This window comes from Parus major, chromosome 6, assembly GCF_001522545.3.
Source record: "Parus major isolate Abel chromosome 6, Parus_major1.1, whole genome shotgun sequence".
In the NCBI taxonomy this organism is placed as follows: Eukaryota; Metazoa; Chordata; class Aves; order Passeriformes; family Paridae; genus Parus; species Parus major.
The window spans coordinates 21,657,327-21,685,100 of NC_031775.1; the positions used below are offsets into that span (position 1 = coordinate 21,657,327).

A 27,774-nucleotide genomic window follows, 5' to 3' on the forward strand; every position below is an offset into this window, starting at 1 on the left:
CACTGGTGATTCCTAATGATAATAGGGTTTTCTTCAATTTACTGTAAATGAAAAATAGCTCAGCTTACTGGAATCTGAGTCAGCCAAGGCAAGTTAAGGCAAATAAAAGAACACCTCTGCCTCACCAGTGTGTCCTGCTGCTGAAAGCTGCTATGTCTGTGGTCCTTCCGGACTTCCTCACATTGAACACATTCCTGTTTCTGTTCTCTCTTGCCCTTGCAGAAGTGCATACGGGCAGGTGTGTGTGTGCACACCTCCCTCCTGCTCTGCTGCCACAGCCCCCAGGGATTCATAGAGAAAAATCTGCCCCTGAGTCCCACCAAGAGCCTCTGTTGAGCACAGGGAGTAAGGCTGTGCCAGGCTGGCTTCAGCCCTGCTCTAATTAGTGGGGGAAAAGGATAAAGTGTAATTTCCTTGCTGTTGGTAGAGGGTGTGTGAGACCAGAAAGGCAGCAGTGGAATAGAGGTGGAGGGGAGGGAGGGAACAGGCAGAGAAACTGGACAACTTTCCTAGGAGCCAGCAAGCATGTTGTCTGCCTGGGAAGCAGGCAGAGCTTGTTTGGAGGCTGCATTGTCTCTTGTGGGAATTGGTTGAAGCCTAAACCCAGCCCTGGCAGCAGCAGCTGTACTTTCTGTTCGGAGTTGCTGAGAATGGATCCCAACTAAGATGTCATCCCAGGATGTCGGCAATTAATGCTGTGGCAACGCTGGTTGTTTTCTGCTCAGCCAGGCTTCCCTGTAGGCCATTCAGATTTCCCTGGCAGCACTGTCAAACAATTCCTGTTGGTCCCCAGCTCTGTGCTGATTCTCAGTGCTTTGCTTCTGTTTAGCAGATATCTCAGAAGAGAATAAAGCTGATTTGAATTTCCTGAGTTGTGGTTGCTGCTCTGCAGGTCACACTGCAGTGCTCTGGCTCGTTTAAAAAGGGATCAATGACTTATAAGAGCCTCAGAGCATCCCTCCCACATGCTGAGAGGAAAATGGGACAGAAATATCCTTTCTTTGAGGAAGGAAAAAGCTGAACCTCCTTTGCCCTGGGCTCCTCCAACCTCCTGTTCAAGCTGCCCTTTCAAGGGAGGAAGAACAGCCCCTCAGTCCAGGCAAATGTTTGCTGGCTAAAGGTAGGGTAGAACTGTACACTGGCAGAGCTATGAGTCTACACTGCTTGGAATTTTTTGGACTTTTCCCCCTTTAACATCAATACTTGCAAACATTATGAAACAGACATGCAAATTAGGCTGCCTTAAGCCAGCTCGTTTCCATCAGCTCCCCTTGATCTCCAAGGGATGCCAACAGAGCAGCACTTCTTCCCCTGAGGAAGTGCTCTGCAAGCCAGCTGAGCTGCAGATGAGAGTCCTTTCCCCCTCCCCGAGGCTCTGCACTCTGTCCGCAGGGTCTGGCTGGGAGTGGGGCTCTGGCTGCAGGGATAGGGGAGCAGATCCCCCCAGAGCCTCACAGCCCTCTGGCCTCTTCTTCTCCCTGCTCAAGAGCAGGTTTGGTGGCTCTCCCATGCTTCCCCAATGACTGGGATAAAAAATAACTTTGCTGACAAGTTATACCTCCCCACGCCAGCTCATTTGGGTCCTCACAGAGCACTGTGGAGGGTTCCCAAAGGAGCCGCGTGCTAAATCTCACTTAGAGCATTGTCTGCATATGTAGGAACGGATGTATTTTTATTTCTTTTCCCACAACTTCTATTTCTGGGTGACACAACTAATTTTATGTTTAGGATAAAACAAAAGAAAATCACAGCAGATTTATTATTCCTCAGATTTTCCTATTACGTTTTCAAGAAGCCAGTTTCCCCTGACGCTGGAGGAAGATCCTAATGAGAGAGAAAGTCAGAAGAAAGGCAGTCTATTGAGTTCTTAAGTCTAAGTCAAGACTGATCTGGTCCTGCACTCAGCCACAGGCTCCTGCCTCAACTTTTGGGCCAAAGAGTGGGTTTTGGGAGGTGATCCAGATGAAAAAAAAAAAGAATTGGCTCCAGGGAAGGGGTAGGAGCACATGGAAGAGGGTGGGACTGCAGTCATTGCAAATTACATCAACTTAAACCGCTGTGCAACCACACCCTGAATGCTTGTGCTTATCTTTGAGCAAATCCTCTCTTGAATGGTCAAAAGAACGAACAGGCAGTGCTCTTCCCAAAGTGCAGCGTGCACAGCTGGGCAGGGCAAGGGAGGTATATGGGTTTAGTCTGGAAACTGTTTATTGGGGACAAATTTTGCAAAGAGCAAAATGTTCGCACAATCTCTTGTCTTCAGTGGCAATGCCAAACCAGAGGGTACTTATGTGGAGAGATCCTCTCCCATTGTGTATAACACCACTCTGCTCTCTCCTCAAATCTTCAAAGTTTCTCAGGACTGCCTGCGTTTTGAGGTGACCCAGATGTATGCAGAGAGATGCAGACCTCGCTGGTGCCAGTGAGCAGTACCAGAGGCAACACCCCTTCAGAAAAGGGGGAAGTGAGCCTCGCTTGTTCGATGCCAGGGACGAGGTGCCAGCCCTTCCTCTGTGTAGCACAGCCCCGAGTTTGTTCAGCTCAACATTACCCCCTTGTGGGTCACAGGTGGAAATTCAGACTGATGCCCATGTCCAAGCAGGTGGAACTTCCTGTAGTTCTGGCTGTAGCTTAGCGCAGTCTTGCTGGCAACAGATACACATGTCCTTGAGAAAATGCCTGGTGCCTGAGAGCATCCAGCTGCTTATGACTGCTGTGTGACACCTTCTGAGACCCAAACACTGGTTACATGCTTGGAAAGTTCAACTTGCAAGAGAGGGAGTTTGTTTATTTGCCAATAAGAGAAAGCTGTGTAAATGCTTTGACATTGGGAACAGACCTGTGTCTCCTTGCACGTCCAAACTTGCATGTTTGTCCTTTATGGGACACCCCAGCACATTGGAAAGCAGGGATTATCTGGGCAGTTTGCAAATGATGAACCCGTGTGAATGATGAGTCTCTCTGTGAGCTGTTTTCATTGTGGGACTCTTTGGTAAGGTTGGAAAGAGAATTTTAGTTATTCAGGGGTTTGTTTTCATTGACGTATAAGAGATTGACTGCCAAGCTGTGCTTTGTGTCTTAAATATTTCAAATTGGTGTAAATCAGTGAAAGAAGTGAAATCACTAAGAGAAGAAATCCTGCACACCTCAGGCCATTGATTTTCACTTTTCTCTATCCCTGCTTTGTGCCTGCCAGGGCAATGTAATGAAGCAGTGGGGTCAAGATTTCAGACCAACTTGCTATGGAAAAGGTTGGTTTAGTTCAGAGTGGCTTCCTGATTTGGCTCAATGTGCAGTTGCTGTTTGCTGACACAGCAAAGCACAGAGTTCAGAGAGAGTGGAAATTGTCCACAAAAGGGGATCTGCAGGAGCTGCTGATGGTTGGGCTGCATCGTGGTAGGTTCCAACTCAGGCTCAAACCACACTCAAAAAAAGGCTTGGTGTTTTGAATCTTTTCAAGCAGGAGAGAGTTGACAAAGGGATTGAGACAGATGGCTCAAACCTGAGTGGAGTGAGTGCCAAATGTGCCTGGGATGACCTGAGTCGGCCACCAGAGGATGATGAAGACAGCAGGAGCATTTGCATTGGGACCCAGCCTCGGCGGCTCTCTGGGAAAGGTAAGAGATCCTCGGCCAAGTCTCTCTCATGGGCTTTCAGCTTCTGTTCTTGTGGGTCTGGGCAGTGCACTGAGTCATGCTGAATCTTTGAATTCATAACAAACTCCACAGCCATTGGGAGGCTTGGTGTGTCTCAGGGCAGCAGAATGGATTTTGGCCTCTTTGAAGAAGGCAGGAGAGAAGAAAAGAGTTCATGGAATTATTTTGTCTAAACATTTCTTTCAGTTTTTAGGCAAATTGAATCTGCAAAGTTAAACTGAGCACCTGCTGAAACCAGGACTGTAAACACCTGTAATGTGAAGTAATTTCATCTTTCCAGGTTGTGTTTCCTTATTAATATTATCCCTTCTGGGGAGTCAAGTTGGACTGATGCTGCACATGGCTGCAGCTGAACTCAAGGAAATTGTATGGAAACAGTTTAAAAACCATGGAGTGCCCCTTTGCAGCAAGATGCCTTCTCAGGGTAGAGATGGCATAACCATCACACAGGCTTGAAATTATGCATATTACCTTTCAAATGGCTGAATAACAAAATTTGAGGGCTTGAGATTTCCTGGAATTAACAATGTTACCCACAGGAATGGCATCTTGTTCTTATATGCATGGTAAAAATTAGTTAAATACATACAGCATTTCTTCTGGCTTCTGTGCAAATATTTTGCACTGCACTGGATCTAAAAAGGCTGTTTTGCCTCTGCCTATACCCCAAGAAAGGTATACATGATGAAATTTGTATACCCTTCAAAAGATTTTGAAATAATTGTGGTTTTTTTCTCTACCTAATTCTCACATTTCTCAAAAACAGATGAGGAAACTTCTAAGACAGGCAGGAAAGCTTCCCATTGAAAGTATTTGGCCAGTAGACATTTCAGAAAAAGGCAGAAGTAAAAAGACTGCATCTGAACTGAATAATTTGCAGCTTATTTTCAGATGTGAGCTTGAGGCTAAAGGTTGCCCTGCATAAAAATCCCTCCCTTTGTGAATCTTGTTGTAAATTAATCAACAGATTTCCAAAGCCAATTGCAAAAAACTTGGAAACCTTCAGACATTCGTTTGGGAAAGGAACAAATTCCTGTTATGCCTAATGGGAAAAATGATTTCCAGTACAAAGGCTCAGAAGTGTCAGGAGGTTCTATGAGAGTTACAGAACCAACAAACACCTCATTTATGAAAATTTACAAAACTACTCGGAACTTCTTCTTCAGAAGGACTCGATACCAAAGATTCCAGCTCTCCTTGCCTGACATAACAATGAAGCCCAAACAAGGAAATTCTAGCTGACAATATAAAGTGAAATAACTCCTAAGGAAGTTCAGGAAGTGCAGTTAAATGTTACCCCATAACATTTCTCCATTTCTTTCTGGAAGGGAAGAGTTTAGATGAAACACACCTGATATCTTCTTGTGTCTGTGTTGTTTCTGGGGATTCTAAATCATGTTCAAAAAAATTCTCTTTGCAGATACAGAGCAAATCAGGGAGACTTTGCGGAGAGGGCTTGAGATTAACAGCAAACCTGTCCTACCTCCAATCAATGCACAAAGACAGAATGGGTTGAACCTCGACCGAGCACCGTGAGTTTCACTCTCCACATTCATATGGTGGCAGAAGCAGGCTAAAGAGTTCAGTATGGAAAACAAGGTTAAAGCTAGGTGGGAAAAGATTTGGCAAGGGGAGAGGAGAGCTGCCAGTGAATACTTGCAAAGTGCAAAGATAGAGGGAGGAAAGTTTTTCAGGTTGGATAAATGGGCTAATACTCAGGAGGGCAGCTTTTTACAGGGGTTTAGGACAAACCGTGCTAATGCAGAATGGCTCTAACTGTTCTGTAGCACCTGATGTTCATGGTCTTTGGTGTTTGAATTCAGACCAGAGCGATCGCTGTAAAAACTACTGTGCTGAAAAGTGCTGTGCTATCAGTAGAAATATGTGGCATAGGTGACTGTTGATATTTTTTCCTAAGTATTTTGTTTTCAAGCTCATAATTACAAACCTTTTGGTTAAAACATTGATTTTTTTCCTTTTTAAGCGCCTTTGATCTTGCCTTGCTTAAACGGGTGGGTTCTCTCAGTAATTACATGCCAATGACACCTGGGTCTCTAATAGCAGTAGTCTAAGAGGTGATTTAAGTGGGACTAGGGTGACCCATAGATATCTCTTGTAACTTCTGGTTCATGTGAATCGCTAGGAAATTATTTTGGTTTCAAGCCATGTGTAGTGTCTATACTTCTGTCTTTGTGGGCTTCTCCCCTTCACCTCTTAGATTTCAGGTGCTAGTTCAGTGTCTTCCCATCAATTTTAATGTTTTCATCTAAATAATACAGAAAGACATGCATCTTTGCTGCACTCCTTCTTGGTATTTCCTTTGGTTTCTTAGTCTCTGATGAACATCTGTGCCGTTTGCTTTCAAGAGTAAAGATCGTCATTAAATCAGCACTTCCCTGTAGTGCCAGGCAGGGACAGCACCCTGGTCTGTTTCAATTCCTGTTTCATTCTTGATTCAAATATTTCATGAGAAAAATATTTCTTGTTGTCCTTTCTTGTTCCATTTTCTGGGTGACTTCCAATTTGCCTAATATATGAATGTTTATGAGTTGCATAATCCTTTGGGGGAAGTATTGTGTCAATTGCTGATGCTTTTTGCTAATATGAGATAGAGGTACTTATATTAAAAAACCTCAAGTGACTTTATTATTGCTTTAGGAATAATCTTACTTTTGTCATATAGTACTTATATGGAGTCTAAATCTGATGTGATTGAGGTTTTGAGTAGTATTTCTCTGCCTGCAGGTTGGTCACATTGGACCTACTGGGCCCACTGAAAAAAATATAAAATCATACCATATGATTTGCACAAATCACACCCAGCCTTGGAGAACTCAAAACTACTGGGCAGGATTTCTCACAGGTGCTGGGCTCCTGCATGCATCTGCATGCCCAGTGTAAGCCCGAGTCCTCAGTGGCTGAGAGTGACCACAAACATTCTGGGTGCACCTCAGGTCAAGGAAGCAGCTGATGGGTAAGCCTTAATGCTGGGAGGCAGTTTTTCCTTAGATAAGAGAGCTTTACGTTATTCAGGGTGAGATAAACAGAGATACGTTTGAGACAGAGTGGTGAAAGGTTCACAGAGGTCTAAGATGAAGCACACAAATATTTACCTTAAATTTTTAACTGTTCTGAGACAGAGGAAGAGAGACCTAGGTTTTTAACTGTTCTGAGACAAAGGAAGGCAGGTCAAATTCTCACATCTGTGACAGTGCTCTTTGTTGCAAATCTCTCTTACCTGCAGCAGCTGCACACCAACCCTGCCTGAAGCCCGAGTGGTAGGAATGGCTGGCTCCCAATATTTGTCTCCTGGGAGGTCAGTACTTTCCTCTGAGGTCTGTGGTTACCACTGGGGAAACTGATAGGTGGCTGTTTTCCATAATCACTTCAGTTAAGGAAAGACAGCTAGCAGCTGTGTTACTGTGGTGATGCTATTGGAGGGATAGGGGAAATCTCAGCTTAAAACAGCAGTGTGTCCTAATACTTTCTTCCTCCATCTTACTAACTGCTTTGAGAGGAGTTTGGGAAAGGTCTTGTGCAGTTGCTTCTCCTCTCCATGTAGCAGATACAATGGGACTTGTTCAGTGCATTGACCGTACCAAAAGGGGTGGTTTGTGCTGAAAAGCAGCATTTACTGACAACCTCTGACTAACTACTACTTAAATCAGACCTGATGATTACCCTTACTGTGGCTAAAAGTGATCAGTCAACACATTTTCCAGATCAGTGTGGTATAGATGGAGCAGAAGAGGAAGATCTTGTTATGTCTCCGCCTTCCTTAATACACTGTCTCAGCTTGTCTCATGCATTTGAGCAAAACTGCTCAATATGCAGTAAGTACAAGAGCATGATCTAGAGACTTATCTCCAGCTGCTGCACAGGAATGTAACTTAAGAGCTCAGCTTTTGCATGCAGTATGTATCTACATCCATGTTCCCTCCAGGTACCTGCAGGGGTAAAGGCTGAGACACAAAAGGCACAAACACAGTGCAGATATAACTCTTTTCATAGGACTTCTGAGCACCTGAGATGAAGGACAGTTCTGTACATAGCTTTAGTCCTTCTGGTGTGATCCTCGCTTTCGTTGCTTGGGCCTAGTAGGACTGGGACTCAGGTCTGTCTTTCGCTGTAAATCTTGTGTAATCAAAGGCAAGTCATTTAGCTATTGAGCTTTAGTTCTGGATCTATAAAATGGGACTAATAACAATATCATCTTCTTGAGACACCACAAGGATAAATATGTTAATGATTACGAGGTGCTGGCTGATGAGGAGCAGGCTTGTGTGTAATCATATCCTGCACTGTACACACCAGGTCATAAAATATCAAACCTGTGGTTCTTTGCAAGGATCCTGTGAATAACTGGTGCATTAGAAGTTCTTTAGGAACTTGACAGAAACACCCTCTTGGGGCGTGGCAAATTATTTCAAATATGCTTGTCAAATTTGCACCCAACTGACAGTAGGATGTTAAAGTCTGACACAGACTCTAAGGGCTTTGTGCAGAAGAGGAATGTGCTGTTTATTTATCATGGATTTGCAGCCACCAACTGCTTTCCTAGTAGCTTTCTTCCCTTTCTTTTATCCTAACCCTACCACCCACACACAATAATCTATCAAGGTTTAAAGCAGAAAACCTGTTCTGCATTCAGCATCACAAATAGTATCAGAAACACTCAAACTTTTGAATATTTATTTGTATAAAATGTAGAGGATCCAGATTCCATCTAGATTTCCAGAACAGTCTTTGTATAGTTACAGTTTTCAGTGCTTATGCAAAAACCTCACATTATTTGGTTGCAGATAGGGCTTGATTCAGTGTTTTGGCTCCAGCAAAGCACATACTTACATGTTAAGCATGCATATTACCAGTTGTTCACTGTCCCAGAGTCCTAAAAAAAAGTTCCTTTGAGAAAAAGCTGGTTTCTGTCAAAACCCTGCTGGGCAGCTGTAGTATTTGATTCATTAGTGTTATTACCATAGACTGTGTAGCCCTTTTTCTCCTAAGGATATGAATAAAAGCACACTTAAAGCTTAAAGCTGCATCGGACATCTGTTTCTCAAAATGACTGTTGGCTCAGTTCATAAGCAGCCATTAAATCAGTTCGTACATATTAACAAAAGAACATGTGAATTAATCTTTGGAAACATGACTAATCATTTTGAACATAGGTAACTGAATACTCTCAATTACCACTTGGAAAAATAAGACGAGTATGAATACTAGTGTGCATTTCAGTGGTGCATTATTTGTTTCTTGGGACCCATCAGCTTAGTAGGCTCTGCTGAGACACACAGAAAGACAAGGTCCCAGTCTCCTGAATCGTGCAGATTGACTCTTGTTGGATACAGAGAACTGTTACCCGTAGGGGATGTTTAAATGTCAGACTAAACACTGCTGCTGTCAAGGCCTCAGTGGGCTGGAAGCTCCAGATGTCAAAGTTCAGTGACACTTGTGGAGTCTTGCTTCAAAAACTATTTAATTTCTTGATGTAATAATTTCTGGGGCCGAGTCTTTGGTTGTCCCTGGTAATTAGCTCTGTGCTCTCCTGTGCAATAGGTGAGTAGCATCTCCGCGTTACAGATTAGGACAGCAGAGTTAATTTGCCAGAGTTGCAGTGAGAGCCAGCATTGGGATAGGGGAATTCTTGACCTTTTCCACCCCTCGAAGGCCCCCCTGATCATGCAGCATTGCTGAAATTGATGTTTTTCTGGCTCTTGGCAGACTCAGACTGTTCTACTGTGAGTTGAGGCATGGAGTAGGAACCAAGTGCTAACACACTGCATTGCTGCATGTGTTGAAGCTAAAATTATCTGTAATTGTTGCATTTCATTGTGCCAGAATTCAGGTGCTGCCCACGCACACCCCAGTGTCTGAACATGAGGTTTGACTGATAGAAAAGGGTCTCCCAAGTCTGTCTTACTTTGATAAGGCTTTTCCATCATGTCTCTGCTGTCTATAACTCTCCCCCTTCTCAAGAAGGATCAAGTGGTGTGGTTCACATGCCTGACTCTCATATTTCTGTCTGGTATTTCCCAGGTAATTGTGCTGGTCCTGTATGTATGGTGGTCATTTGTCCAGGAACCCACAGAGACCTCAAGTCCCATCTGCATTCAATTGCTAGGCAGAAAGACAGGTTGAGTCTAGGGAAATCTGAACATATGGTAGCCCTGTAGCCATGTGCTAATTCCATCCAGCCCTGAACAGTTTCCAGCTGTGCAGGGAAATGAAAGCAGGTTCCTGGCAAACAGAGTAGGGAACAACCCTCCGGCAGGTGGGGCTGGCAGGACTGTCCTGGCAGTGACTTGCTGGAGCTCTGCACTCTGAGCATCTCAGGTGGTTGCCCTTCTTGTGGGAAGAGGGAGGAGTTGTGTCACACCAGAATTCCTCCTGGGATAACCCCAGACTGTCACATGGTGTGCCTGGCTTGGAGCACATGAGTAATAGTGGCACTGCTTCTAGGCCTGCAGTCCACTGCCCCTGTACTTCCTCTGACTTGGTAAATAGGGCACAGGGATATCTCCTGTCAGGGAGCAGCACTGAGTTAATGCACATTAACAAGCTCCATCTGAGCAGCATTTCTGAGGAAGCTCTGACGTACCAAAATGTGGGATTTGCTTGGAGGCGAGACTGCACTTTGCTTCTCCCAGTTGCACTGGGCTTTCATTCTGCTTTACTTGGGCAGAGGGGAGCTGTTGTCTTTGTAGCTGGTTTCCTGTCTTCAGTTCTTGGAGGCAAACTTTACATAAAGAGGAGCATTTCAGCATTCTCTGAAGCTGTCTGGTTCTGGCTAGGCTTTCTGATTCTGCAACCACTAAGCAGTAAGTTTCCAATCCAGTCCTGTTTATTTAGGCATGCTCTCTCATCGGATCGCCATTCAGTGGTGTCCTGGTTGAGTCAGGAATGCTGAATGGAGGGAGGCAATATACTTTTGGGAGTGTCTCTCAGCATGAGGCTGAGTGCTGGGTGACAAGATTGCAAACTAGAAAAGTAAATGTCTGGAAACCAGTGTCAGTAGAAGTGCAAAACAGTCACCATGCTAATAATTTGCGTTCCTGCATAGCTTTCCCCATCTAAGAATCCAAAAGTGCTTTGTAAACATTGACTTAATCCTTGCAATGTCCCTGCGTGGAAAAATGTCTCGGTTTTACAGACAGGGAACCTGAAGCATAAAAATGTTGTTTGACTTCACTCATGAGTCTGCAGGGTGCCAGTGGCACAGCCTAAATCTCTCAATTCCACTTTAGCTGCAGGTCTTGGAATAGTCTGGCCCCTGCAAGCTCTGACAGTGGTTATTATGCAGCTTTCCAAAGGGATATGTGAGTGGCAAGAAGATTGTTGCTACTGGCATTGTCCTAGCAGCCCTTCCCTGCCAGGAAATGCACACAGAACATCGTCACCATCCTGTTTAACCAGGCTGGGGAGCACCCAAGTCTGAGTACTCGAGGTAGCCTTGTCTCAGTGTGACCATGGCAGGAGCTGTGTAACCACAGTCCTCCCCAGTTCTGCAGTAACTGTGTGTGCCAAGGTGCTTAGGGCTCTTTCCCACAGCTGCTGGTTTGCCCTTCAGGGGAAACTGTGGGAAAGAGACTGGGAGATTGTTGGCACTTAAGTGATCTTTGACCATATCTTCATGAGAGAGTGAGGAGGTTTGAAATAGCCAAGTTTGGAAAGGGAAGAAGGGGGAGTGGAAGGGGGTAGTAGGAGGGGAAGAAAGGAAAAGTGACCCAACCTTCCTCTCCCAGCTGTGCAAGCCTGCACTGATGGTTTGTATTTGCTAACGCACAGTACTGATTTTTGTATGGAGGGAGCAAGGAGCAATGACAGAAACTAACTTCAGTGAGGCAGTGGGCACCCACTCCTGGAAAGAGCCCCTGCCATGGCCAGCTTCCAACAGTGTGTCCTTTGTGATTTCGATACCTGGGAAGGTAGCTTGGAAATGCAGCAAAATTATGCTCCATATCAGCATCAGAGCTTGGAGGGGAACTGAGACTTCCTTCCTTGACAGATCCATGAGATCAAGTGCTCTGATCATAAAGCAAAGTGCAAATGCAAGAATAAATAAACCTTTCTTAATCCGATCAACCTGGTTGTTCTTGAATCCAATAAAATAACTGCCAGTGGTTGCTTGAGAAGGAGTTGCTGTAAACATGACTTATAAGGAGGGGACATCCAAACTTTGTGCAACCCAGTGATTGCATTGGCGATTTTCCAGGATCCCCATGGGCTGCTGCTAATTGGCATCAAATTAAGCAGGTTGCAGCCACCCTCATCTTTAATACAAAGAGAGGGCCCCTGGGAGGCTACAGGTTCCAGCGTGTGGCCTGCTCACGTCAAGAAGGAGCACAGCACACTGGGATGTCAAGTCTCCTCAGGCCCTTTCCCCTCGTTGATAGATCTGGGGAAGCTGAAGGCCACACTGGATACCTTTACAATGGCTTGACTACCCTTTCTTTCTCAGAAAAAGAGAAAAAAAAATCCATCATGGCTTTGGTTAAGTTCATGTTAATCAGCATTCATGAGACTTAACAAAAAAACAACAAACATAATTTCCTCCCTCTCCTCCACCCAGAAGCAGACTACTGGTAAAAACTGAAGCTGGAAAAAATAGTTGAAAGTCAGCTAAAGTCACCTTGGTAACTGCAGCAATACACTTGCCCAGAACAGGAGACATCAAACCCAACTACAAACAGCTTTAAAGAAACAAAAAGAATGTAATCATCTAAAGAATTAATCTGACAACTGCCCACGTTTACACCTCCCACAAGCTCCCAATCAGAGGGAAATGCGCTTTAATCTCCTCCAACTCCCCTCCAGTTTCACAAAACACTAGATGTGCAGTCTTTAAACTGGGGCATTTCCGGCATGCTGCTTCCATTTAAATCTGCTGCCTTTCCTAATGCAGCAGCCCTGGCTTTTGCAGAGTTGTTTTTTCTGGACACTGAGAAACATGAATTTTTTTGTGGGGGTTGGACAAAGTATTAAATCTGGAATAGACAAAGTTTGCAACATTTTTCGTGATAGTCAGCTAGATCTTAGTCATAACAAGTAAAACTCCACTGGCTCTTGCTGCTGATTTATTTGGTGATGGGGTGGAGGAAGCAAAGACTTACGGATAACTGACAGTCGTAAAACCAGGGATGTTAGTGTTAGAAAGCAAACTTTTTCTACATTTTTTTTCTGAGTCTGAAAACTACAAGCTGTGGATGACAATGTGTGTTAGGACATGAGATTTTTATTAATAACAACCTAGAGGTCCTGCTGACCCCTCATCTAGGCTATCACCCTTTGGAAGGGTCAGCACAAGGATTTCCAATCCCAAAGAGAGAATTTTAATGTGTTTTTCTTAGTCCCAGTGTTATGCGACATTTTTCCAAGTCTGAAAGTGATGGCACTGTGGCCTCCTGATGTGTTATGTGCAGTCCACAATACAGAGTCTTTGTTTAGAAAGGTCTACCTTACACAGCAGGTTATTTGGTTTCTGCTATTGGAGTTTCACCCTTAATTTTAAATACCTGAAGTTGTGTGAGCTCCTCTGGAGGGAAACAAGAGACACAGAGTATGAGTATTTTGGAAAAATTTTTGTTGAAATGATTAATCCTTTCATGTCATTCAAAGTATTAACTACCATTTTGCTTCACCTTTTTGACAGAAAGGCTGGTTACTTATTAATGTGAAGTCATAATTATTGACAGCCGTAAAGTCATGACAGTTCCGTTTGATAGTTATACATTAGTCAACATCTTCTCTTGAGCATATAATGACAAACAGCATTTGCTGGTTTTAATAAGACTCAGAAAGCTTTGCCCCTTGCCTCCAGAATATTGTCGTCATTCCTATTATTGCATTAACAACCGGAGGCTGTTTCCCCTCCGGACTGCAGCCCCATTGTGCTTGCAGCTGTACTGGCTAGCATGGTGGAAACCTAAAAAACCCATCTTCAACTCAGAGAGATCTGGAGCCCAGGGGTGCGGGGAGCTGTCCTGCAGCTCTCTGTCCTGCTGAAACAAACCTTACACCATGGATTGCCTGTGAGGCTGTTCTGAGATGTCCCCATGCCTGGCACGTTCCCATGCCTGGGATGCTTAGGCAGTCCAGGTGAGCAGGGCACAGTCTCTTGTCTGTAGCAGTTACATTGCTGTAAAACTCCTGATCCACTCCACAGTGCCTGAACTCTGGAGCTGCATTTAGGAGTGCAAGTTTATGGCTTGCTTGAAAATCATGCGTTGCTAATGGCTGAGCCTCCTGGTAGGGGCTGATAAATGAATGATTGGAAGCTGTAGACCACAGGCTGACTTTCCCACAGCTCACTGTGTATATAAGATCTGATAAGGAAGTTGAGACAAAGCTTAGCTTAAGGTCAACTGATCATTAATCAACTGTAACTGCACTTCTCAGGTAATCAGCCTGAAAAATGCTGGCCTGCTCCACTCTTTGAAGACCCCACCTAGAAAGAGCTATAAAATGTTTGCTGAAGTAGATTAAACACAACTTTAAGTGCCACACATAGACTACAAAGCCTGTTGTGTTCAGGGTTAACCCACTAAAATGACACTCTGCTGACTGTCAGTCCAGCAGCCCACCCTGTGCATGAGCTGTATCCTGACCTACCGTGTCCCTGCTGGATCCATTACTCCTTTGGTGTGTTGCTAAAGAAGAAAATGGGACATGTTTTACAGTTTTTATCTTGCAGAGAGCTGAGCTGCTCTGGCATCTTTTTTCTGCATGCGTCTGACCTGGCCATCCAGTGTATTTGCAGGTTGGACCATGAGATATCAGTTTAACTGTTTCAGAGTGGGAAGCTCAGCAGCATGGGTGAAGGGCTTACCTGGGACTAGGTGACCCAGCAGAAGCAACAGGCTGATCTGCACTGGAATTCACACTAACCTGCACTACTATGTGTCTGGTTGATGAGAGTAATTTTGGGACAGCCCTCAAAGGTAAAATCAAGTAAAGGTATCATCTAGGTGAGCTCCTGAGGGTGAAGCTGATTTTTTACAATCATTTTCAGATGTACATTAAAGACAGTTCAGCTTGGAAGGAGGAAGGATCCAGGTTTGTTTTAACAGTGTTCTCAAATGGAGCCACAGCTGTAAAGCCTTGTTTGGCTTTTGGTTCTTGTGGCACAGTGGAGGTGCATTGCAATGTGGAATCTCAGTGCCCTCCTGCTTTCCCCGTTCCTCTCCTGGCAATTCTGTACTGTAGAAACTATCTTAACAAAGTCTTACCTCTATTAAATTCTTGTGGAATGCCAGGTGACAAAAATATAAATCACTTTTCAGGCACTTCTCATCAGTCCATGTCATCCATTAAAGTCATAACCCATCCTGTCCTTTATTCTTTGCTCCAGACTGCCAAGTAAGGGATCATGCTGGTGCTCTTTGAACATGAAACGTGTTTATGGTCAAGTATTTTGAGATAGATGGTTTTATTATCTAGAGGATTTGGTCTGGCAAAGTTCCTAATCATGTAACAACATAACTGTGTTGTAGCTTCAGAATATGCTGATCTTGCAGAAATGAAGGAATAAGAAAGCAAAGCTACCATTATCCTAAAGCATCCTGACTTACAAGGGAAAAGAATCTGTGAATCTCCTTGTCTCATGGAGAGTCTGTCTTTTGGCTGTTGCACTTGATGCTGGTGGAACCAGGAGATTCTCAAAGCCTTTTGGTGCAAAAAAAGGCACAAAGGATTGGACAAGTCTTTCCTGCAGGCTACTAATTGAAAAATCCTGAAGATAAAGCAAAAGCAGGAGGGAGGACACACATGGTAATTCTTCCAAACCATTTTATAGTGTTTAGAGTTTTGGAGACTTTAGTTTTGCTGCAGTTCTTTCCAGAATATATTTTTTTTTTATATACTGCACCATGTATATGCATCAGTTCAGATCCTAGGTTGTCAAATCAAGGTGAAGAGCTGCATGCTGGGACTGGTGGTCTGAGTGAGGCTGTATCTCTGCAGGAGTGGTGAAAACTCAGAAGTGTCTTTGTCTTCAAAACAGTTTTTGCCTGTATCCTTCAATATTTGCAATCAAAATAGCACTCAGTCCTGGAATCCTAAATATGTGCATTTTGTCTGTTCTCTTAGAAGCCGTAAGGACAGTTTGGAAAGCGAGAGCTCAGCAGCCATCATTCCTCATGAGCTGATCCGCACGAGACAGCTGGAGAGCGTGCACCTGAAATTTAACCAGGAGTCTGGAGCGCTCATCCCCCTCTGTCTAAGGTGAGTGAAGCCATCCTCCTCCACAGCCTGTACTAACATGCTGCTTTTGCCTTGTGGCATTGTTTCACCATACAGACATGCATGCAATGGGTCTGTAAAGGCCAGAGCTTAGATATTTTGCCAATTCACATTAGAAACAGATGATTCTTCGCATGATTCTGTGCTCATCATGTTAAGATTATTTCTCATTCTTTTTTACGTTCTCCAGTGTCTTTTGAGTGCTGAAGCAGGACAGGGTTATTATAGGGGCTTTTTTATTAGTCTAATGCTAGCAACCCTGTGATAAAGAAGGGATGTCTTAACATACACTGTCAAAGAAATCCCTTAAGTTACTCATTCTGACTTATGGAGTCAGATAAGTGGTTGTGCAAAACCTGTTTGCAATCAGTTTATGCATACAAGTGTGTTTTTTAGATAAATTATATCACATGACTGAAGGCAACACATTGTGTGCATACTCTACACATTGTCTTTTGAAGGTTCAGTCTGTGCATATCACTGCCTTCTAGTTTTCCATAATTTCAGCCAGCATTATTTTTAAATATCCCTGTGCAAATGTTCTAGTCTTTAAAATAAAGATGAACTGTCGTGTCAAGACAAATGATTGTAGGTGATTGAATTACTTTAGCTTAATGAGTTACATGTTGGTAGTATCAGAGTTATCAGCAGCAGGTGCACACTTGCCTGGGCCTGTTGAGAAACCAATGGGAAAGTTAACACAAGCATATTTTATTTTACATCACAAATGTGTGAACAGTCTGTCCTGATGAGTTACCTCAGCTCATCTGACCAGCAGTAACTCATCAAGCAACTGTGACTCTGGTAGGCACTAAGTACATTACCTGAAGTTTTCCCTCTTGCATGTTAGAAGCATTGCATGGGTGTCACAGATATTCTGAGCCAAAATACCAAAGTCATGATTTTCCCTTGCAATGAATGAAAAAGGGGAAGTAATAGTGTAAATGGTCATGTATGTGTGTTTTCTAGGCATTTCCTTAAGTAGTACAGATGACATTTGTGAAGCACCGGGGCAATTGATTACTAAGTATTGTCACAGCAATGAGCCTTCTTAGAAGTGCATCTTCACATTCCCACACAATATGGAGTCTGGATTCTCTTCTGTAGTTTCCATCTTGCTGGAAAACTGGCCTGCCTTTACATACATCAACACCTCATTGTGGGGCTAGGCATGAACTGGGATTTAGATATATTCTAGCTCTGTAACAAGGTCCTGAGATTAAGGGGGAAGATGAGGAGTAGCTCCCTGCCTCAGAAGGAGGCTTATCACCTGCTTTTTTTGGAACAGATCATTTTTATATTCCTGAAAAATTAATATTTGCTGCCTTCAAAATAGTTTCCTGTGCTGATGGCAGAAACAATAGTGATGAATCTCCATTGTTGTGTTGAATGCTGCACACGCCCTCTCAACTCATGCACATGTGTTTAATTCCCCAGGGGAAGGCTCTTACATGGACGGCACTTTACGTATAAAAGTATTACAGGAGATACAGCAATCACATTTGTGTCAACGGGAGTAGAAGGAGCCTTTGCTACAGAGGAGCACCCCTATGCAGCCCATGGACCCTGGTTACAAGTGAGAAAGCCTGCCTCCTGGTTTTCCCCTTTCCTCGTTTACTGCAACCTAAAAATTATCTTGCTAACGGCTTGTGTTGTTTAAAAGTGTAACAAATCTGTATTTTCTGCTGCAACATCTCTCATAGCTCTTGCACAATATTTTCAGTAATTACAGCCTCAAAAAATAATGGTGAAATATTGCTATTTATATTAGTGGAACTCAAAATTATAATTGACTGGAAAATTGAGGAATCATCTGTGAATACAGTAGTATCCATTTCCTGAAGTCAATGAACACTTACAGGCTGTATTTATTCTTGATTTCTTCCAGAAAGGAATTTGGGGAGGCAGAGTGGAATGACCTAAACAAGAATGGAGCCAGGGCAGAAGAGCTAGAAAGCTGTAGGACTGTGATCCTGCAGAGCAAAGATCTCAGTTTGGCATCATCTCTAACAGGAGAGCAGCACAGAGAGCAGTGCCTTTCAGTTTTAGCTCTTTTGTATTGATTCTTTGACAAAAGCTTGTGGTTGCTTGCAGCACCCACACATTTTTGCACCCACATGTTTTTGGTGTCAGATTTTCCCTGGAAGATCCCCATCTGCTTGGAGTTGAGGGTCAGCCCTAGAGCAGTGATGCACTAATGATCTGACAGTGTAGCACTGTTCTATCCTTGAATTTCTATATGGTTATAAGCATATTGTGAAAAAAAAAAATCGTGAGGGAATGTGTTAATGCAGAAAAGCCCATTTCTCAGGGACTACGTGTGCAGTATGTCTCTGCCTTCACTGTAACTGTGGCTTTCCTGCCTCCCCTTCTGTTTGGAAGACAGGGGGTTGCAACGCTAATTGCAGTGTTGCAGTTAGCCTTCCAGTGACTTGTTTTCAAGGCATTCTGCAGCCCACGTTCATGTGTCTGGAGGACATCATACCTTGGAATCTGTATGACTTGTAAAGGAGCTGATCTCGGCCAGAACCATCTCGTATAGGGATTTTCAAAGAGCCTGCATGCTTTGATTTTTCTGACTGGAAAGTGCAATGCTCCTGTAATCATTAACAGCAAAGAGTCAGGTTTAAGGGTGGGTCATCTGCTGTTGCTTCCTGTTCTTGCCAACACATGATACATGGGATCTTGTGACTGTGTTAACTCCAAACATGAGTGTTTGTTTGCATTTACATCACATTTCAAAATACATTGATGTGTAGAGTAGTCAGGTAACCTCTAAACAGTGAAGAATGGCAATAATTATGTCACCATTCAGATGTGTTAACCCTTATGAACCTGGCTGTTTTCATGCCTCTTATTTTGGTGGTGAAGTAGGTGGGATGGAAAGGTGAAGAATTGCTGGCTCAGATAGTAGGGAGAAGCAAGTTCCCTCACTTGTCTCCTACACAAGGCCAGTGTATTGGATCTTCTTGTCTGACATAACCAGCTCTGCTGCTGGCCCCTGCACTGTGTTGAGTACAAAGGAGGACGGGCTGAAAAGGGGCGGAAGGGAGGCTAAAAGCAGCCTGGGACAACAGGAGTAGCACCCAGTTGTGAGATGTGGGAGTATCTGAGGCTCTTGGCTTAGAATGCAATGGAAGACTTGATGCATGCTCAGCCGTTCCTTGTGGTGTTGGGAGCAGGGGAGGTTCATGTGGCTTTTCTTCAGAAGTAAAAGAAGTTGTGGTGCAAAAAATTTCCAAGGAGGTGAGCTGTGTTTGGTTTAGTCCATTGCAGCCTGGGCTGGCTGAGTTGGCAAGCCCTGCTAAGCTTTCACAGCAAGGCCCAGAGAGGATTTTCCTCCTCCCTTGTTTGGGACCCCAGGCACAGCAAGGAGCTCCAAGGAGAATTGGTGGCTGAAAGCACATTGCTGCATTACTGCAATGCAGGGGTATGTTGCAAAGACAAGTAAATAGAAGAACTGTGGAGAAGAGGACAGAAGGCAGGCTTTTCCTCCTGTGGACTTTTTCTCTATCTTAGGGTAGAAATGAGAGCCTGAAAAATCCTAGCCTCAATTCTGCAGTAGCCAGATACTGACTTCTCTTGAGTCTAGGCTTGGGTGCAGTGAGAGCCCAAACTTGCAGACTAAACACAGTACCTCCTGTTTACATCTTGTGGACTGGAGTGGAGCATGTCCAAGGTGGGACAGGCCGGAGAGCTGCTGTCTGTCAGCCCCTGCTGCCCAGCCTGAGCAATGAGCTGGGAGTCACCAGGCTCTGGTGGAGGGTTAGCAGATGACAGGAGTTTGGCAGGTCCCAGCACCATTTCAACCAGACAGGTGTCCATATCACCACCACAGCTGGTGCTCAGCGTGAACTGTTTTAGCAGTTTCAGCAGAAAAAGTAAGGAGTCATTAGACCACAGAGATTGTATGCCCCGTTTCTATCAACAGTCTTTCCAGGTCACGTTTGAGGCATGTTAGTAGGGGAAGCCTGTCCTGCTGCTGCCCATGCTCTGGAGATGATTAGATTATTTCATTCTCCAGAGCTGTCAAATTGGCACCTTTCCCAAGTACTTGTATTTTTTTTTTCATTTAAGTAACATTTAATTAGTTCTAAGAAGCTAAATTCTATTAAAGGTCTAAGCATGTTAAGCTGGTTTATTTTTGAACTCCTTCCACTGTGTCATGTATTGTTCAATAGGGAAATTGCTTTAACTCAGAAATGTACAAACATATTCAAGAAGTCCTCCTTGTTAACACTAGACTCCTGTTTATATGCTAGTTACTGTAGCAAAGTCTCTGATGTGTAACACTTGAATTAACATTACACATGATCAAAGGCTTCCGCGGTTCTTTCTTCCACTCCCCCTTCCCCCAGTGCTGTGACTGCAGAGCCCCCACATTGCCTCCTAAGTGCCTCTCCCCTGCTTTCTGAGGGGTAGATGTTCCAGATGCACAGGGAAACACTGTGCAGGAGGTGTCTGGCCCTGTGTTGGAGGGTTAAGGATGCTGATCATGCAGACAGACTCCAATGTAAACTGCCCCACAGTGACATTCATATTTGTGGTGGAGCGTCCAAGGTTCTTGGTCCAACGTCTGAGCTGTGCCAAGTGTGCAATTCATCACAGATTGACCTTGTTTGTCTCTAAAACATTCCCAAAGCAAGGTGAGGCTGTGCGTGTGTTCTCTCTCCCTCCCTTACTTTTGTTCCGACAGATGATAGAGGCGCTCTGTTGAAATGTGTTACTGATCAAGCCTGTCCCAATAAAGTTGCCTGAGCCTTTAATACATATTAATATTATCCTGGGGTAGTTTGTGTCAAAGCCTGTCAGCATGCATCATCCTTTGGGAATTACCATCATTAAGTCTCCAGTGATGGGAGTCAGGACATGCTTCTGCAAAGCTCCTCTGCTTTTATGTGGAGCTCTCTGCCTGTCTAGCACAAAGCAGGCTGTTCTCCCCTCCTGCCTTGCTCACCTGGACTGCTTACTCTCCCTAGAGGGAAGAAGGAGGTTTGTTTAACTCTACCTTTAGATAATTTCTGCTCCTGCTGCTTTAGGCAGTCATTGTTCTAGGCAAGAAGATGACATTCAAGTCTTTGATCATATGCAGTGTACATGTTACACATCAGATACTGCTGCAGACTCTGACCCACAAGCCAATACAGTGCAGTAAAAACAAACCTATAGTTAAAGAGTCCTCATTAACTGTGAAATCTAGCACACAGAATGTAAGAAATATCTCTGCACTTTAGCCTTGCCCCTGTTACACGTGTGTATTTCAATGCAGTATCTAATTGAACAGTCATATTTTTAACAGAGTGTGCTTGCCTCATTCACTGCATAGTGATGCAGTGTGTTTGGGGGATGAATCAGGAGTGTGGAGTAGACTCTTGCCTATAGGACTTCCACTTTGTTTATTTGTTAAAATTGGCAAGTGTGTAATGAATGAGGCAGGTAATTGCAGAAAAATCACAGCAGTCTTACAGTGAAGTCTCTTAAATGTTGCCCTGGAGAACTGGGTCCTGTTCCTGCCTTTACTACTCTTTTCTTTCTCAGTGCTATTCCAGAGTCTTAAGCTAAAAGGTTCTCACCTGGCAAGAGACTTTGTGTTCCTCATTTGCTGGATGCCCAGCTCAGAAGCTTGATCTGTGGTCCCAGCAACATGAGGAGGTCAGGAGGAATTCCCTTGTACATACCTCTGTGCTCCGCAGGACTAAGTGAACTGGAAAACAGGGATCTTCAAGTCTTGAGATGGGCATTCACAAGACTGACATTCAGATTCAACCTTTTTTTCATTCATTTTCCTATGTCTGTTCAGAAGAACATTCTTCCGGTCATCCTGTGAAGAATGCAATGCTTGCCAGGCATTCCAGCTCCACAGATGAACACCAGAAACAATTTCAGGAAGAGATTAAAATTTGTTCTTGCTGGTCAGGAGAAAGGATTTATTTGGGGCAGGGGTTCAGCCTGGGAGCTGTGGTTGAAGACCCATGTTCAGCTTCCTGCAGGTTTTCTCTGTGACTTTGAAGTCTCTACTTCCTTGAGCCTCCATCTCCCATCTGCTGTATGGAGGGGAGCACTTCCCTGCCTTGCAGAAATGTGAGGCCAAGCACATCAGAGGTTGAGAGAATGGTGGACAGTAAGATTAGGTGCTTCCTGTGTTATCCATGCTGGCAGTAGTTGGATGGAGCATACTAAATAAAGGGGAAGAGAGTGGAGAGAATGGGGAAGCAAGTTGAATGATAATGAAATGATGACGAATACTGCGTTCAATGAGCAGAACCATCCTGAGGACTGAGCAGGGCAGAGATCTTGCTGGAGAAAAACTGCAGGTGATCCTGTGATTACAGATTTGTTTCATGAGGCAGACACTGAAGCCAAATCAGCATGGCATAGTTTCTTTGCAGCAGTTTCCAAAGTTTTGTATACCAAATGTCACTCGTGTCTGGGTGCAGAGGGTATTTTTTCCATGTAATTTACTTGGGTTTGGGACTAATCCTGTTAGGCAGGTGGAGGCTATAGATCACTGGCACTTGGCACCCCCTGATCCTCAGCATAATTTGAATGTCTCTGTGTGAGCTGAAGAGCTCACAGCTGTGGTGGGGTGTTATCCTCTGGCACCAGGCACTTCTGGGGGCCCTCTTTGTTCACCTCCCTTGCCAGTAGGTTCCCAATATCCATCTGACAGCATGTGGATGTTAAGGCTGTGGAAATGGGGTTCTCCAGTCTCCTTGGCCTTTGTTGTCCCCGGCTTTGGCCTCTGCCCTTCATCCTGTTTTTCTGTATGTCCGTCCTTCCCTCATCCTGGCCTGTCTCTGCTTTTCTCTCCTCCCCTTCATTCAAATTGGAAAATTCCTTCTCCTCCTCCTCCACATGGTCTGACTTCCAGCAGAAACACTGAGAGCACTGGAGAGTTTCCCTGCCATTAGTCCTGATGTGTCTGGAGACATAGCAATCCCTCACCTGAGAGGAATGATCAGGGGAAAAAACACTCCTTAGCCCTGTTTTTGGGCAGAGCTGCCTTGAGCTGAGATGTGCTCAATGAAGAAGGACCCTTAATTTCTCATAAAGGCTACGGGCAAGCAGTACTTTCAGAGACTTCTGACTTAGCAAAGCATTTTCATGATCAGGAGAAAGACCTGATTGTCCTCCAGAGCGCTCATTTGCTAATCTTCATCACCCTCTTCATAAGGGATGGTTTTCATGCCAACAAAATTATCATATGAATTTGCTAGTAGTGTCAAAATACACTTTTTCCAAAATACCTCTCTCAATTCCTTTTTCCCTAAAAACCTTTAGGGAAAAAAAAAAACAAAAACAAGGCATCCAGCATGGAAAAATAAGTTGAGGCTGAGCACAGCAAGGTCAAACCTTTCATAGAAAATGTTAAATGTGCCTGTAGGCAGGATAGGTACATGGAAGCCGTGGGAAGCGTCCAGCATGCAGGAGCTATCAACATGTGCTATCTATGCTGGCAGTCACAGCAGAGGGGGGGATTACTGTGAGCAGGGTCATGGGGGATGATCCATTCTTTTGGTTTGGCAACCTAAGTGAAAAATCTGGGAAAGAAGATCAGACTGAGCCCAATCTTTAAATATTTTCAGTTTTTCCTGCTGAAACAAAAGCCTTAAAGAGACCAAAAGCTGAAATAAAATCCTTTTATGTTGAATGAAACCAGAAATAAGAACGTTTTCTTCAATAAAATCAGGGGGAAAACCTAGTTTTGCAGAATAGGGCTGGAGGTGTTAGAACTTTGCTTTCTTTAATCAATATTGAAGGAATATCATGTGCACATAGGATACGAGAAACTCGTACTTTATTTCTTTTATTTGAACCCCTATTTCTACTTCTTTGCTTTATGGGCACCACAACTATAGGATATTTTGGTTCTTCCTCAGCTCTTCCAATTGGAGTTGTTCCACATCATATAAAACACTGAATTAGTCACAGAGACAGAGTGCACAAGAGAATGACTTTGTTCCGGTAGAGTCAGGACATTCCCCTGGAAATGAGCACATCTGGTTCTTCTCTCTGCTAGACCACATGTTAAATCATTTATGCACATTGGCATAATGGCAGCAACAGAGGTTCAAAGCAACATTTGAAAGAGCTACTCTGATGCTCAAGATGCTCACTTGTAAGTGGTAGCTATGGGTCATGTCCTCTCTTGAAGACATAGGATTGATTTTTGATCTCCCCGCACTTGAATAGATGTGTTATTCCTAGCGTGGTGAGTTTGACAACACCCACAAGCTGGTTTGAGTTGTCTACAACTACAGCCTGCTCTTCTCCAAAGCAGTTTTATGTGTCTACTCATTAAATTATTTTTCAGAATCTTTTGAGTGGCTTCCCCCAAATTCTTGAGCAGGTCTTAGAAACCTAAGCTAGCAGTTTCCCAGTAAGTTTATCACATGCCCCAAACACTCCTCAAAATCTTACTGCATTATCTTGTGTTCTTCTCCCTCACAGCTGAATGAGACACTGGGAGACAATTAGTCTAGGGTAGAAATGCACCGTTAGAACATGATGATCCTGCCGATGTCAACTCTCCTGCAGCATGTTCTCTAGTACTTTGTCCAGGCTAGTTTTGGATGAGTCAGGTTCTTTCATCCTTCTTAATCTGACTGACTGTCTATCCTGCCACCTAATGCCCCTCCCTTGCCACTCAAACTACATTTTGGCTACTTTGTGTAGGTTGTCTTCCGCCCACTTAGTGCATTCCTTGAAATGCCTGTTCTTCCTTTGCTTTTTCTCTTGGAAAGAATTGGATTTGCCTGTTGTCTTGGCTCCCTTGCCTGCCCGTTCCCCAGCTGAGCCAAGTTTTATGTATTGAATCAAAGAAGCCTTGTCTGCACCATAGATCTCATCAGTCTGAGCTCTAAGGAGCTCAGGGCCTCAGGATCAGCCTTGTGACTGAGAATATCATGAAAAGATCCCACAAGGTCAAAATCTTTCAGTGTCATCCTATACTTCCTCTTCTGGGATTGTAACATCATGGTGTGAAGCAATAGGGTCCCTGAGGCATCTGTGAGTGGATGTTTCTCTTTTACAAGGGGGGTTGTGAATCTCCTGAAAGAGCAGCAGTGGAATTTCCCATCAGAGGTGTTTGTTGCAATACTGGCACCTTTGAGGCTTGTAGTGAGAGCTGTGATGGATTCTGGCAGCAAGGTGGCCTTTTCAGACAGTGTCAGGGCTGGCCTGACTTAGAACAATGATGTGACAAGACCTCTGCCCTGAACCACTTGCAGCATGAGCAAAGCAGTGCAAAGGAGACCAGGTCAAGGGGAGAGAAGAGAGGTGGGCTGGAGGGTGCCTGTGGAACAACACATGGTTCATCAGGGGATTTTATTGGTGGAAATTTCAGTGGAAAAGGCTGACACACTTTAACTTAACTTTTGGCTGTGCTGACAACAAGAATTAGGCTGAAACATTTTCAGGGCAAAGGACTCCTAAAAATTGCTGGATATTTGCAGATGTAACAGATGATTTGGCTTAGGATACAACTGTTCCACCTGTTCCAGGCATGGCACCCAATGGATGAACAGTTTCTAATAAGGGTTAGTGTGGTTTACATAGGGGTTTATTGCAATGTGTCCTCACCTTCTCTGGCTGGACATACAGGCCAGCTCTGTACTGAGTCCAGAACTAATGAAACATTGTTTCCTTTCTTTGACAAACCTGCTAGAAAAGCAATTTGCAGTGTTTAATGAAAACAGAGCACTAGGGCAAAGTGTGTGATTGGTTTTTTCCAAAGTAGGTAAGAAAATTGAGTATTATCAGTGGAAGCCTCTGCTTCAGTGTAGCTGGGCTATTTGCTTGTGTCTTGCCCTGGGCAATGCATATTTCCTTAAGCTGGGCAGAGGTGAAGCTTGATTCCTAGCTCAGCCTCTGAGAGTCTTCCTTGATCAAAGTCTTGCCAGCTGTGCCAGGCATTCAACATTGCTGTGACCTCTGTCCCCAGTAGCCTTTCCTGAGCTGAGAATTTCAATCCCTCATGGCAGCGCTGTAGTGAGAGATGAGGTGCTAAGTATGGGGTGGTACCTGGGGTGGTACCTGTAAGCTGACTACAAAGTCTTTAATGTTTTACTAAGCACCAGCTGCCTTTCAGAGTCAGCCAAACTCATCTGGAGCCCCATGATCTCGTGTACATTTTTAGATTTCATCCATTTTCATATGCCTGCAGCTGAGTACCTGTAACAAGTCATTATACAGATTTCTCAGCCAGATGTGGTCTGAAAGCATCAACACAGAAAGCTTCAACATAAACTCCTTCAGGTGACCTGTAGGTGAGCCCTGTGGATAAGAAGTAGATTTCAGCGAGCTCAGGTAAGACTTGCCACGAGAGGGAGACAGCATGTGTTCCCTGAGCACTTCCACCTGAATGAGACAGCCTAGCCTGGTGTTCTGAACATGTCTGGACACTTGGAGCTGTTAGCAAAGTGGTGAGAACCCAAACTTTGTACCTCAGTTGTGTGGTAGGTCCCTGTGATAGAAAACAGGGACTTATCTTCTGGCTAGTCGTCATCTTCCAAGCATCTGTAGCATGACTCAGTGCCACAAAACACAGAGCAAATGGAATCCAGATCTGCTGGCAATGGTTTAGCACGTGTCCAGGCCTCTCTAGGTCAGGTCCGGGAGATCCCGGTGCAAGCAGGACTGTGCAGCACCCAAGGAGTTATTTCAGATACCCACAGCTGGCTGGCAGGACCATTCACTGTTCATACTGCAAACAGGCATTGCACAGGCTGTGCTGCACCCTGTGGCCAGCTTCAGCAGGCTGGCTGTTTGCACAGGGCTGTGAAAACAGTGCTGCAAGCACTGCGCTGCTGCGGCACCCAGGACACCTGCTCAGGACCGTTCCTTTGCTACCTCAGCACCAGCCAAGAGATTTCATGGGAGAAGAGGCTTGTTCAGTGCACATGGGATGGCTTCGTTTGCCCTCCAGATTGTGTTGGCTTTTCCCATGGCTGCAGCACAACAGTGGAGCTCTGTTTTCCTTTGGGAAGGGAATAAGCTGCTTCATCATTGTGATCTCTGTGTAGTGTCCTGTTGATAAGATCAGTCAACAGCATCAGAGGAAAACTCAGATTCAGTTCTGAAGTATAAAGTGAGTAAGGCCTATTTGTTTAATTTGAGCTTCTAAGGTTTAAATCCCAGAGGAAATTAAATTAGGTGCCTAGAGCAATGGCAGTCTGTCATGTTTATTTGCTGGGAATGTCACCTTTAATATCATGCACATACAACGTGTGTGTGTGTGTGTGTTAATGTAATGGGGTATCATACTGTGCAGGAGCAGGCATGCTACAAGAACTGGAAATGTGAAATATTACAAGTGAAGGGCGCTGAGATAGGGTTGGATTTATTTTCAGCCTTCTCCATCAGACTCACTCACCAGCACAAAGGTGGTTTAGCTGATTTCAGGTGGGGATGGCAACATGATCTATGTATGAGCACAGGCATTAGTGCTCTTGGGCCATTTTGACTGGGCTACTTCTGACAGGAGAAATCTTGTCTAGACGCGAATCCAGGATAACGATACCTTTTGCATCCCAGCCCTCTTAAGCAGTTGGTGTCCTGCTGGCACATGCCTTCCCCCTGAATGCTCAGGAGAGCCTCAAGAGTGCCAGTTTCCTGTGCTGTGGGACATGGCTGCTTGTACATTTGGTTACACTTGCACTCTGGAGCCTCCCTTCTTCAGGAAAGAAGTCAGATCTCCCCAGCCTGTGTGGGGTAGTAAGTAGTAGGATTTGGAGTGGGGTTTTTTCTGACTCGGTCTTTTAAGGACAGGCTCTGAGACACACGCTGTGTGTGTGTGAATGTCACTTCAGCAGTTTGTCATTGCAGCCTGTGACGCCTGCCCTCCGCCAAAGTTAACTGTCCATGCAGGGCTCACAGA

General features: G+C 44.4%; 1 protein-coding gene across 2 annotated transcripts in view; it reads left to right on the forward strand.

Annotated features, from left to right (window-relative positions):
• The window catches only part of SUFU (SUFU negative regulator of hedgehog signaling), a 90,216-nt gene that overhangs the window by 50,173 nt on the left and 12,269 nt on the right, over nt 1-27,774 (forward strand). The window contains exons 7-10 of one of the 2 annotated variants that reach the window (XM_015633359.3): nt 3,461-3,617; nt 5,077-5,188; nt 15,744-15,878; nt 17,334-17,472. In XM_015633359.3, the coding sequence (XP_015488845.1) occupies nt 3,461-3,617; nt 5,077-5,188; nt 15,744-15,878; nt 17,334-17,472 (543 nt within the window). The remainder of the gene's footprint in view (nt 1-3,460; nt 3,618-5,076; nt 5,189-15,743; nt 15,879-17,333; nt 17,473-27,774) is intronic. The other variant, XM_015633360.3, reaches the window with a different exon arrangement.